This window comes from Nyctibius grandis, chromosome 17 (genome assembly GCF_013368605.1).
Source record: "Nyctibius grandis isolate bNycGra1 chromosome 17, bNycGra1.pri, whole genome shotgun sequence".
Lineage (NCBI taxonomy): Eukaryota > Metazoa > Chordata > Aves > Nyctibiiformes > Nyctibiidae > Nyctibius > Nyctibius grandis.
The window spans coordinates 1,044,900-1,058,243 of record NC_090674.1 but is presented as its reverse complement, the minus strand read 5'-3'; the positions used below and the strand labels follow the sequence as shown (position 1 = coordinate 1,058,243).

The 13,344-nt window shown below is 52.5% G+C and overlaps 2 protein-coding genes across 2 annotated transcripts in view; both read left to right on the top strand.

Moving 5' to 3' along the window:
• Nucleotides 1-3,144, top strand: part of LOC137671477 (coiled-coil domain-containing protein 30-like) — a 39,900-nt gene extending 36,756 nt beyond the window's left edge. The window contains exons 19-22 of the mRNA XM_068415076.1: nt 64-214; nt 809-930; nt 2,573-2,714; nt 3,046-3,144. Coding sequence (XP_068271177.1) covers nt 64-214; nt 809-930; nt 2,573-2,714; nt 3,046-3,144 — 514 coding nt within the window. The remainder of the gene's footprint in view (nt 1-63; nt 215-808; nt 931-2,572; nt 2,715-3,045) is intronic.
• A 90-nt stretch (nt 3,145-3,234) lies between these two features.
• LOC137671190 (coiled-coil domain-containing protein 30-like) lies at nt 3,235-5,982 on the top strand. The gene is made up of 4 exons (XM_068414605.1): nt 3,235-3,347; nt 3,644-3,758; nt 4,754-4,821; nt 5,535-5,982. Exons 1-4 carry the CDS (start codon nt 3,325-3,327, stop codon nt 5,746-5,748), a joined length of 420 nt encoding a protein of 139 aa, XP_068270706.1. The 5' UTR covers nt 3,235-3,324; the 3' UTR covers nt 5,749-5,982.
• Nucleotides 5,983-13,344: the final 7,362 nt, after the last annotated feature.

The window sequence follows — 13,344 nt, the reverse complement described above, 5'->3', positions numbered from 1 at the left end:
CATGGTGCCACATCACGGGCTGGCCTCCACCTCAGTGTCTCAGTCATACCAACGTGCTTTTAGGAAGCTGATGGAGCAGCAGGTGGAGGAGCTGCGGCAGCAGCAGCTCCGGCATTCGCGGGAGACAGAGGCATCGCTGGCCAAGATGCACATGGAGCTGCAGGCCAAGACTCTGCACGTCCTAGAAGATAAGAGGAAAACTGACTCGAGCGAGGTGAGCTGCAGCACGGATGGGTCCTCATCACCCAAGGGGATGCTGTGGTGGTGTCTGACTCCAGATCAGACCGCTGAGCTCTAGGGGTCAACAAGACCATCCCAGTGTGAAAAGTGTACCTGGGAACTGCTGAAATAGGGTCAAATCCAGCCAGGTGCTGAGCCCTTGCAGATCCCACTGATTTAAACAGGAGCTGGAGGAGAAGCACCATCCCATCTCACATAGGTTTCCTGGGGATGCAGCTCTGAGGGCAGAGGAGCTGGACTTGAAGGGAGGGGGGAAGAGGCCGTCCCCTTTTCTTGCAGAGCATGGAGCTTTTTGTGGGAAAATTTTGGCAGAGTCCGCTGTCTGGGAGGATGCATTACCTCTCTCTGCCCTGTTGAAGCCTACAGCTCCTCCAGCAGCACAGAAATCCACACTCCCCCTTTTTTAAGGGGAGGAGGCAGTGGCCTTGTGGGGCAGAATGGGAGGATATTATCTGTAGTGGGAACCACTGGGATTTATGACAGAAGCTTTGGAGACCAGGCTGAAAGGAGGCAGAGGGGCCCCTGCAGCTGAGGACACACACACAAATAAAAACTAGATGTTTTCCAGCACTTGCAGTGTCAGAAGGAGAACCAGAAGCTTTCAGAGCAACTTTCACTGCTGAAGGAGGAAAACAAAGCCCTTTACGAGGAAGGAGTCCGTCTCCTGGACCAGAAGGATCTGTATGTCAGGTAATGACTGAAGCAGCAGGCAGGGGATGTGTAGACACAGAAACACCTACCCATGAATTGCTTTTTATGTGCCTGGCAGTGACACTGGATTTCACCATTCTGTAACCTTTCTTGTCTCTCCTGTTCAAAGCTTTTAGCACGGAGAGATCTGCCTTAACCTGACACCCCTGCATGCCGTTATCTTATGCATCACGTGTCCGCTGTCACGTTCTCCTTGGCAGCTGAAGGCAGCACAGAAAATGAGGGGGTGCCTAGGGAGGGCTGTGGGTGCTGCTGGTTAGGTTTGGCATCGGCAGAGATGCTCCATGGAGCCGCTCCTTTCTCCCCGGAGCACTTTTGATCTAATTTGAAGCACAGTAGCCTTTTTGTCATGAGTTTTGAGCAAACGTGGGCAATATCCCTTATATTGTAGAGTTTTATCTTTTTTTTTGACATTCTTTTCCCTTCTATCCCAACTAGATAAAAACAAACAAGAACACTGCCTAAATGGGAGATGTTTGAGGGCAAGTGCAACAATCACAAGTCTCAGTAGAGACAAATATTTAACCCCAGCGTCACAGCTCTAAGGAGCACCCACTGAAGTAGCTCTTTCTGCAGCCTGTTTGCCTGATCCTTGTTGTTTAGGATTCTTCTTTGTCTGCCTTTTTCCCCCATACACAAGTACACAGAATCACAGAATCATTTTGGTTGGGAAGAACGTTTAAGATCATCAAGTCCAACCATTAACCTCACACTCCCAAGACCACCACTAACCCATGTCCCTCAGCACCACATCTACTTGTCTTTTAAATTCCTCCAGGGATGGGGACTCCACCACTTCCCTGGGCAGCCTGTTCCACTGCTTGACAGCCCTTTTGGTGAAGAAATTGTTCCTGATCTCCAATCTAAACCTCCCCTGGCACAACTTGAGGCCGTTTCCTCTTGTCCTTTTGCTTGTTACTTGGGAGAAGAGACCACCACCTGCCTCGCTACAACTTCCTTCCGGGTAGATGTAGAGAGCAATAAGGTCTCCCCTGAGCCTCCTTTTCTCCAGGCTAAACAATCCCAGTTCCCCCAGACGCTCCTCATAGGACATACCCTCCAGACCCTTCACCAGCTCCGTTGCCCTTCTCTGGACTTGCTCCAGCACCTCAAGGTTTTTCTTGTAGTGAGGGGCCCAAAACTGCACCCAGGATTCAAGGTGTGGCCTCACCAGTGCCGACTTCCCCTTAACCACCCACATCCCCCACCCAAATAAACAACTTACTCTTTCCCAGTTACTTCCAGTTTTGGTGACTTTATACCCCTGTTTGGTATAAAGAGCTGAGAGGGGCGAGCACAAGGATTTGTAAAGCTGGGAGTCAGTTTTGGGAATGCTTTGGGTCCCTTTCCCTCAATCAATTTCCATTTGGTTGACACTTAACAACATAACCTTTGCAACAAAAAAAAAACAAACCCCAAACTAATCAGCAAAAAGACGTAGTCTGGAAAGTCAGTGTGCGCATTCTGCTGTTAGCTGCACACCCAAAAGGAGCTGGGCAGATGGCGGAGGCTCCCAGTTGAGGCTTTGAAGAGCCTGAATAGATACAGGATATCTGCCTTGCTCTTGACCCAGAACACAAAAGCATTTCACAGCCTGGTGTTTGTCTCTCTGCCTCCTCAGGAAATATAGCGAAACGCAGCTCCACCACAAAGAGAAGATCCGCAGAGCCAAGGAGATCTTTATCCACGAGGTGAAACAAAGGGACAGCAGAATTAAGCAGCTTGAAAATGAGCTGAGCAAGACAAAGCTCCAAATGGAAAAGGTGAGAGAATGTATCAAGGGTTTGTCCCGCGAGGGAAGGCAGGGGAGCAGCCTACAGCGCATCTGCAGGAACATCCCTTCTTCCAAAACCAAATGCAGTTTAGGAAAAAAGGAAATGAGATTTAGGAACAGCTGGTTTGCAGGCAATGGGATTGCGCTGTTAACCAACCAGGCAGCCGGAGCACGGAGAGCGCTGCCTGATGTGCTGCTCGTGGGAAAGAGCTGGCAGTGCCAAGGGGCTCCAGCCCGCCCTTGTAGGAACAAAAAGCCAAAAGGAAATTCCTGGCTCAGGTTTGCCCTTGGGGGAACCCATGTCCTCAAATCCCATTCAGAAACTGCCATCTTCTTTTGCCTCAGAAATATTGCTGCTGGTAGTATCACTTCTTGGAGTGAACGTGCTTGATGGCGACCCCTTTGGTAAAGCGCTCTAAGGTTTACAGAGGACAAAGAGCGAAGCGTAACCGCTGGTTGTTATTTCTTTCTGCAACACCACTCAGGGGGAGATGCTGATTGCACAGATCACTGCTGAGAGTGAGAAATTACTCCAGGAAAGAAGACGGCTCCTCCAGAAGGTAACTGACCAAGAGGAGACCCTTTGGAGCAACCGCTCTATGATTGCCACCCTGCAGAGCAGGTAAGCACTTAATGATGTCCGTACCTCTGGGAGCCTGCCTCTCCTCAGCGCTTCTCTGGTTTTATGCCTATTGCTCTTAAGTCCAGAGGAAAGCCTGAACTGTGCCCCAGTCCCTAGTGCTGTGCCTGTTAATTGCTGTGGGATGTAGTTGGCTCCTTTCCCCATCGAAGCCTTTGGCATACAACTGAAGGCTGTGGAAGCCAAAGGGTCTGAGTTTGGAAAAGAAAATGCCTCTTTGAAAACGTAGCGTGGCCGGAAGGAAAATAACTTGTGCCTTGTATGTGTGATGTGCTCAGAGTGAAGATCCTGGACGAGGAGAACGTACGGCTGCATGAGAGCAAACTCCAGCTCTCCGTCCACGTGCCCACCTTGCAGTGTGTGCCAAGGAGCATCCGTGCTCCCAACACGCAGGTGAGACTCTGAGAGGGCTTGGTCTCAGCAGGCGGGTTGCAGGAGGTGATGTCTCTTGTGAATGAATCACAGAATCATAGAATATGTCAAGTTGGAAGGGTCTTAGGATCCTGCAATAATGATCCTTCATAAGGATCATCAAGTCCAACTCCCTGCTCCTCACAGGACTTCCTAAAACTTAAACCATATGACTGAGATCCAGATGCTCCTTGAACTCTTGAATGAAGGTTGGTGTTTATAGATGCAGCTGAGGGTGCTGGAGAAGAGCTGAATCCATCCTTTGGTTTGGATGGAAAGGGGCACCAAACACACAGTAGGTTGCAACGGCTTTGTCGGTGAGGAGGGACTTTGTGGGGAGCTGAAAGCTCAAACACTTGCCACACCAGCCCCATCCCCAAGCTGCTCTAAAATTAGGAGAAATAACCCAGAGCAGTGTGGTTGGGAATGTTACTCCTGTAAGCCAAAAAACCTCAGACTAAGCTGACCGATAACATCAACTCCATTGAACTGAATGAAGATATGCCTTCCCTACAAACTCAGTTTTGCATTGACCAAGTTAGTGAAGAACTTTGAGGGGAGAAACGGAGAAAAATCCCAGAAAGTCAAAGATGGTGTTTCAACAACTCTTCAAACAGAAGAGGTGGATTTGGAAGTTTATTGGTACATTTTGAACTTTGGAGGGAACCCAGTTTGGTTGGAAATGAGCTGTTAAGGGTGAAAGTGCTGTTTGGGGCTGGGCAGAAAAAGCTGTTTGTGTGTTCCATTGTGTTTTATTTCTTCCCGTTTATTTCACCTCGGCTAGTTGGGTTTTTTTTTTTTTTTTAGTTTAAATTCAGACCCCAAAGACAAATCTGTGATTAGTACCTCTGTGACGCTGGAGTTATTGGGGAGAACAGGCAGTGGAGCTGGGGGCACTTTGAAGAGCAAGACTGTAGGTGGAAATTTGGGGTCTGACATGCAGGTCCTCTTTCGAAAGTCTCTGTTCCTCCTTCCAGGACTCGAAGAGTGTTAACTTCTCCCAGCGCCAACTACAGAATAAGGTGTTGACATCTCCCCGTACCAGGTACTGTGGGGTAAAAGGAGGAGGCAGAGAATGCCTGTCTGCATGTGGTGAGGGAGAAGTTGAGCATTTTGGCTGCTCCACCTTCTGCTTCCACCTCCAAGGGTCTTTTTTTTCTTTTTTTTTTTTTTTTCCCCTGGTCAAATTATAGGGAAACTGGTATTAAAAAGACTCTGAAAGTAATGGGATGGAGAAGTCAAATTTTCTAAATACGTTGGGGAATGCTGTGGGATTGAGAAATCAGCCTGGTGCCCTGTGGTTTTGGAGGAGTGTCTTTACACAAGAGGTTATGAGGCTTAGAGGACCACTACTGCCTGGAGCTGTATGACCCCCATCCCTGGCTACCGGGCAGGAGGGAGCTGGAGCTATTTCGCCACTGGTGTAACCAGTAGCACCACAACATGTGCCAGAATGGGCAAGCGGAAGGCAGAGAGACCCCGGAACTCTGGTCTCTGCTGCTGGAGACCCAGCACAGCGGGCTTGTTTCCAGCCTTTGCGTGCTAGTGAGGGTGACAGACAGTCTGAGTAGGTTCTGGGGTAGATGAGGGCTGTCAGCTGCTTAGCTGGAGGAAGAGTACCAGAGCCTTAGTCCAAGTGAAAGGCATTGACCCCTGTGGTGCCTCGCAGAGATACTGGGAGGAGCGTTGGGACTGTGCAGGTGGCAGAGGGTCAGATTGAGTTTGCAGAATGCCTTAAGAGAGGAAATTTGTTTTCAGCTTCCCATCACGAGAACCACCAGACTCTCTCAGCACCCCGAAGGCCACGCAAGACACGAAGCCTGAAGGAGAAGCTGAAAGCCAAGACTCATCCTTTTGCATATCCCCCTCTCAACCTTCTGAGATCGGGTACTTAAATGTAGCTTCGCCTGGAGACACCACAGCCTCCCAGCTGCAGGAGGAGAGTCAGAGCATCAGCTCCGAGAACTTCTAAATGAGGAAAGCTCGTTGTAAAATAGTAGCTGGACTGCAAGGTTTTGGGCTCCTGTTGCAGTGGGATGACAAGAACTGCAAGGGGAGAATTGCCAAGTGGACTGACCTGGTGATTTCTGTGATATATTTTAAGCAAATTATTCAACAGCTTTTTTTCAACATACCCAACTGTAAATGTGTGTTTGTGTGTCATCCCAGATCCACCTGGAGGCTTGGCATTTGTAGATAAAGTCAGTGAAGTGGAAGAGGGGTGGGGTGAAGCATATCTTCCCCTGAACCCTAATTCCTTGTCCAGTCAAAACCTCCAAGCTTTGTAAATAAAACTCGGAGAAGTTCCCTTGGCACTCTCTGATCCCCACCACTCCCTACCACGTGCCCACTTTTCTCTGTTCCCCTCGGTCTGTGCACATGAAGGGAGATGGAGGGGAGAAATGGGCCAGGAGCGTGCGTGGAGAAGGAGGGGATCTGAACATCCAGAGAAGGAAAGAGAAAAGAAGAAATTCAAGATCTACTGATCTTGAATGCTTACTAAGAGTGATGGAGGGCCTCTGAGGATGCTTGGGTGGGAGTAGAAGGAATGAGCTCATGCAGAACAGGGGTGTAGAGGGGATCTGTGTATGCCAAGAGGGAAGCAGAAAGAATCAGAGTGTGATGTGTGGGAAGGAGAAGGGGTGTAAACGCACGTGAGTGGGAATGGAAGAGATGTGTGCGTAGTCGGGAGGACGTGGGATGAAATGGAATCACACTTTGCACTAGGGGGAACAATGGAAATCTGAGTGCTTGGCAGAGGAAGAGGAGAGGTCCTCAAAAATAATGAATGAGCCTGGAGGGCACCTGAGCGTGCCTGGAGGGGGATGGAGGGGACCTGAACTGGCAGAAAGGGCCACGGTGGGGATACGAGCAGTCCCCAGTGGGAAGAGAGCAGATCTCCCAAGGGAGGGGACAGAGGGTCTGTGGGGAGAATTAAGAGGATCTGAGCACACAGTCTGAGTTGAGGTTGTTCAAAACCTACTTGGCTCCAACCACAATTCCCCCGAAAGAATCTTTTTCCCACTCTGCCGTTCTCTTTTGTATCCGTGAAAACACCGTCCCCTCAGCTGGGGACACCACGGCCGGAGTAAGTGTGAGGCAGCTCCCGGCACGGCCGGGGAGAGTCAAGTGGTAGAGACTGCCGATCTGTGGGGTCAGGGGCCCAATTTCCCCCACCACGAGCATGCCCGGGGTTAGCCCCGATGGCCGGTGTCTCTGGGCAGCCCCAGCCTGGGCACAGGCGCCAGCGCAGGATGTGAGAGGGAATTTGTCCCTGTCGTTGCAGCGTCTGGTCACCACAAGCAAGGCAGGTCCTGACAGACCTGGAGCTGTACAGATCCCACCAGGAGAAGTGGAGGAGGACTGTGGAGCTCAACAGGCTGTGGGCAACAGTCCCCAAGCAGTTGCTCTGGTAAGTATCTCCAAGCACGGGCGGCATTTTCCCACTGTGGCACCTTCCTCCCTTGCTTGGCAGCAGTGCCTGGGCGAGACTGTCTGCACTGACAGCCGGGTGGCAGGAGAGCAGTGGGCTCCTGAGGCTGTGCCCCTCAGTCAGACCTGCCCCAGCCCCAGGGAGATGTCTGCAGGCAGAACGGGGGCAGATGGGGACGGGGTGGGTTGCTCTGGGGTTTGGCTCTGCCTTTCCACCCCACAGAGACTGTCCCTCCTCTGCCAGGGCATCTGCACCCAGACACCTTGCCCGCAGTGCCGTACCTGTCCTCTCCCAGGTCTCAGCCCTGAGTCGATGGGCCTGGCCCTGGGGAGCGGGGGTGTCTCAGAGACCACAGAAGGCCTCCAGGACCAGACCTGGTGGGCAGGAGGTCTCTGCCCTCCTCCCTGTACCTCTAACTGAACACCTTCTAGCGTTGCAAAGACAACAGAGTTCCACGACCCCAGAGAAAAACACGAGGCCAGTCCGGCAGCGCGTGGGACGTGTGCACAGCATAGCCAACTTCCACTATGCAGACCTGCACCCCGGCACTGAGGAGCAAAGCCTGAGGGTCCCAGTGAAGCCCCAAGGTTGGACGCGTCAGGGCCGAGCGCAGGCGTGTTGGTGCAGGAGCTCCCACCCTTGCTGCAGCGCTGCCTCCTCTGCAGCAGCAGAGCCCTTAGCAGAGCGGGACCTTTCCAAATGCTGTGCTCCTCCCGGAGATGCCAAATAAGGATGCTGGGGGCCTGCTCCCAGGTGTGGTCACCAGCCTGTGCCTGGCAGGACATTCACCGGCATGGCTTTGGAAAGGACGGGCAGTGAACGATCCCGTGCGCTGGCCCATCCTCACACAAAAGCAGCCTGCGTGCACAGTGCCTCCGGTCCCCGGCACCCCTCGGAGTGACTGTGCACACACAGCTCAGCTCAGACTTGCCCAAAGTTGGAGCATGGAGGGGAGGAGAGGAGATGGGGGTGTGCAGGAACAGGAGAGGAGGGGAGGGCAGCGCCCAGCAAGGTGGACGAGGGGCATCTGAGCGCCCGGGGATGGGAATTGAGCAGGAGATGGAACTGTGCCTGGAGGGAAAGAAGGGACCCTGAGCCTCCCAGGAGGGGAAGGGAGGGCACCTGAATGCCGGGGATGGGGCTGAAGGGGAAGTGCGCGTGGACTGAGGGGAAAGAGGAGGCTCAGAGCCTGCAGCCAGGGTCATGGAGGAGATGTGAAGGGACACCATGGGGAATGGAGGGGCGCCGAGTGCTCGCAGAGGGGAACAAAGTGCACGGCAGCGCCCTCGGAGGGGAACCGAGGGTGTCTGAGTGCCGGCGGAGGAAGACGAAGGATCCGGGCACTCGTGGGGAGCACGCAGATTGCACTGGGGGGCACTGAAAGACACACTGTGGGCCTGGGGTGCCCCAAAAGGCACATCCAGCAGTCTGGGGATCGCAGAAAGGCACACCCAGGAAGTCCGTGGACAGCTCTCAACTGTGACAGGAGACTGTAAAGACCTGGAGAGACTGAAGCCCACCAGAGGAAACAAAGGATGAAAGGGACACGCGCAAAGGGAGAAATCAGATTTTCTGTGTCTGACCATGACCCGCAAGCCCTCGCCAGCCAGTCAGGCGAGGAGGGGGCACTGCCAGGAGCAACCGCAGGAGATTTAAACGCGGAAAGATCAAAACAAACAGTCAGGTGGCAGCGGCAGCGACGACTGAGGGAGCGCGAGCGACCAAGAGCGCAGTGACCAGGACTGGCAAACAGGACGGGCGTGGCAGTTAGTGTGGACAGGGCAAGCAGGCAGGGCGCAGCCACCCTCCTGACTCCTGGGGTGAGCACACTTGGTGGCTTCGCCTGTCCGATTTGGAAGAGATCCAGTGATGGTCTCTACAAGGCTGAAAGCCGTGGCTAGCAGGATTGTGGCAACCCAGACGGAACTCCCTAAACAGCATACAGCTGTCCAGGTCTGCAGCTGCAGGGAGTGCTCGAACCTGGCATTAGTATCAAGAGACAGCAGAGATGACACCTGTGTGCGGTGTGAACAGATGGTGGCAGAGCTTAAAGAAGAAGTAGAGAGGCTGGGGCGTATCGGGGAGTACGAAAGAGAAATTGACTGGTGCAGTCACACCCTTCCATCCCTGAGAGAAATGCAGCAGATGGAAACTCAGCAAGAGTCAGAGGAGCCCCGATCCTCTCGTCATCAGGAAGGAGGGGACCCAAAGGGTGAGGGTGAGTGGAAACAGGTCCCTTCTCGGGGGATAGGAAAATCCCCCCCTGGACCCCCTCACCTTCCCAAGTGCCCTTACAGAATAGGTATAAGGCTCTGGAACTTGAAGGTCAGGCAGATGTTAGTGAAGAAGAAGAAGCACCTGGGGGCTTGCCTAGAATAAGTCAGTCAACCAGACGGATCAGAACTACGGGTGTTAAAAAAGAAAGAAGGGTGATTGTAGTGGGGGACTCTATTCTGAGGGGAACTGAGGGCCCCGTATGCCGACCAGACCCATCTCACAGGGAGGTCTGCTGCCTCCCTGGGGCCCGGGTGGCAGGAGGATCCCTTGACTAATTCAACCATCTGATTATTACCCATTGCTGGTTGTTCAGGTTGGCAGTGATGAGGTTGATGAGAGAAGCCCTTAGGGCAATCAAGAAGGATTTCAAAGCACTGGGGTGACTGGTTGAAGGGTCAGGAGCACAGGTAGTGTTTTCCTCAATTCCTCTTGTAGCAGGCAAGAATGGCGAAAGGGACAGGAGAACCCACCTGATCAGCACGTGGCTTAAAGACTGATGCCATCAGTGGAATTTTGGCTTTTTCGATCATGGGGGTGGGTTGTACGGCACCAGGCCTGCTTGAGACGAATGGGGTTCACCTGTCTAATAGGGGCAAAGGGATTCTAGGCTGTAAGTTGGCAGGGCTGATTGAGAGGGCTTTAAACTAGGCTTGAAGGGGGAGGGGGATAAGACCAGGCTTGCTGGAAATGAGCCTAGGGGTGGAATGCCAGAGTTGGGGGAGAAACCAATAGCCCAGCTGAAGTGCATCTACAGCAGCGCACGCAGCATGGGAAACAAACAGGAGGAGCGGAGGTCATTGTGCAGCAGGAAAGATAGGACGTAGTCGCCATCACGGAAACGTGGTGGCATGACTTGCATGACTGGAGTGCTGTAATGGGCAGCTACAAGCTTTTCAGAAGGGACAGGAGAGGAAGGAGAGGCGGTGGGGTGGCTCTTTACATTAGAGAGTGTTTCGATTGTGTAGAGCTTAAGGATAGTGATGATAAGGTTGAGTGCCTATGGGTAAGAATCAGGGGGAAGGCCAGCAAGGCAGATATCCTGGTGGAAGTCTGTTATAGACCACCCAACCAGGATGAAGAGGCAGATGAGCTCTTCTACAAGCAGCTGGCTGATGTTTCAAGCTGGCTAGCCCTTGTTCTAGTAGGAGACTTTAATTTGCCGGATGTCTGCTGGAAACTCAACTCAGCGAAAAGGAGGCAGTCTAGGAGGTTCTTGGAGCGTGTGGAAGATAACTTCCTAGCACACCTGGTTAGTGAGCCCACAAGGGGAGGTGCCCCGCTAGACCTGCTGTTTACAAACAGAGAAGGTCTGGTGGGAGATGTGGTGGTTGGAGGCTGTCTTGGGCACAGCGACCACAAAATGATAAGAGTTTTTGATTCTTGGGGTAAGAAGGAAGGGGTCCAACAAAACCTCTACCTTGGACTTCCGGAGGGCGCACTTTGGCCTATTTAGGACACTGGTTCGGAGAGTCCCATGGGCAATAGTTCCTGATAACAAAGGGGTCCAGGAAAGCTGGACATATTTTAAGAAAGAAATCTGACAGGCACAGGATCAGGCCATCCCCATGAGCCGAAAGACGAGCCGTGGGGGAAGAATTCCTGCTTGATTGAACAGGGAGCTTTCACAGGAGCTTAGGGAAAAAAAGGTGTATGTTCTTTGGAAAAAGGGGCAGGCAACTCAGGAAGAGTACAAGGATGTTGTTAGGTCGCGTAGAAGGAAAATTAGTAAGGCGAAAGCTCAACTAGAACTCAATGTAGCCACTGCAGTAAGAGATAATACCAAGTGTTTTTATAAATGCGTAAACAACAAAAGGAGATCAAGGGAACGTCTCCATTCCTTATTGAATGCGGGGGGGGAACATTGTGACCAGGGATGAGGAAGAGGCTGAGGTGCTTAATACCTTTTTTGCCTCAGTCTTTCACAGTAAGACCAGTTATCCTCAGGGCAACTGCCCCCCTGAGCCAGTAGACAGGGATGGGGAGCAGAATAGACCCCCTGTAATTCAGGAGGAAGTAGTTAGCGACTTGCTGTGCCACTTGGACGCTCACAAGTCTATGGGACTGGATGGTGTCCACCTAAGGGCACTGAGGGAGCTGGCGGAAGAGCTTGCTAAGCCGCTCTCCGTTATTTATTATCAGTCCTGGCTAACCGGGGAGGTCCCAGATGACTGGAGGCTGGCCAATGTAACGCCCATCCAGAAGAAGGGCTGGAAGGAGGATCCCAGGAACTCCAGGCCTGTCAGCCTGACCTCGGTGCCTGGCAAGGTCATGGAACAGATCATCTTGAGTGCTATTACACAGCACCTAGAGGACAACCAGGGGATGAGGCCTAGTCAGCATGGGTTTAGGAAAGGCAGGTCCTGCCTGACCTTACCTGATCTTACCTGGCCTTACCTGAGTGGTTGGAAAGCAGCCCAGTAGAAAAGGACCTGGGGGTATTGTTGGACAGCCGGCTGAACATGAGCCAGCAGTGTCCCCAGGTAGCCAAGAAGGCCAACAGCATCCTGGCTTGTATCAGGAACAGTGTGAGCAGCAGGACTAGGGAAGTAATTGTCCCCCTGTACTTGGCACTGGTGAGGCCGCACCTTGAGTATTGTGTCCAGTTCTGGGCCCCTCACTTCAAGAAAGACATTGAGGTGCTGGAGCGAGTCCAGAGGAGGGCAACAAAGCTGGTGAAGGGTCTGGAGGGTATGTCCTATGAGGAGCGTCTGGGGGAACTGGGATTGTTTGGCCTGGAGAAAAGGAGGCTGAGGGGAGACCTTATTGCTCTCTACATCTACCCGGAAGGAAGTCGTAATGAGGTGGGGGTTGGCCTCTTCTCCCAGGCAACTAGCAACAGGACTAGAGGGCATAGCCTCAAGCTGTACCAGGGGAGGTTCAGGTTAGACATCAGGAAAAATTTCTTCACAGAAAGGGTTATTAGGCATTGGAATGGGCTACCCAGGGAGGTGGTGGAGTCACCATCCCTGGAGGTGTTTAAGAAAAGGCTGGATGTGGCACTTAGTGCCATGGTCTAGTTGACACAGTGGTGTTAGGTCAAAGGTTGGACTGGATGATCCCAGAGGTCTCTTCCAGGCTAGCTGATTCTGTGATTCTGTGATCAGGCAACGAGCTTTCTAAAGCCGTGAAGGAAATTCCAGAGGCCGCGCACAACAAATAAACTCACGCTAAACCCACAAATGGCACCTGCTTACTCTTGAGAGCCCCGAGAGCTCTTTGCCTTCAAGGGCCCCATTTTCCTAGGAAGTTCAAAAGAGGGCTTCTATGGAGCACAAGGTTTTCCACCAGCTTCTGCATTCCTGCTGACCAAAACACCGGATCGTCTGCCTTTGAACAGGCAAAGCTTCTCTGTCAAAGCCAGGCCAAGGAAATCTCCCAGCACAGCACAGATCCATCCTTCCCAGCTGGACACAGTCAGAACTTGTCCTGCCCAAACACTCTCTTTCTACACCTGCCATATGCAGACAAAGCCTCCAAAGCAAATCAGCGATATTGCACCTTGGAACTCCAGAGGAACGACTGTCACGGTATAGGTTCGATTCTTCTCTGGAGAACTGGCTACGGGTTTTGGGCTTCCACCTCACAGAGGACCTGCTTTATGCTGTGCAGGATAAGCAAGTAACTTCTTTCCCCTAGTTGCACGTGACCAGGAATTCTACAGAAGAGACTGCTGCTATTTCAGTATCACAGGCAAAACCCAACCGTAATCCTAACCCATGTGACCATTGAAGAATCCAGCCTGGAGCTGCTTCCCTGAGCCTGACGGGTTTCCGCTCTGTCCCCTGGTCTGTCTGCGTCGCTCCTGAGGGCTCTTAGCACTGCCTTCTGCTGGCATCTCATTAGCCCTGTGAAAAAGGC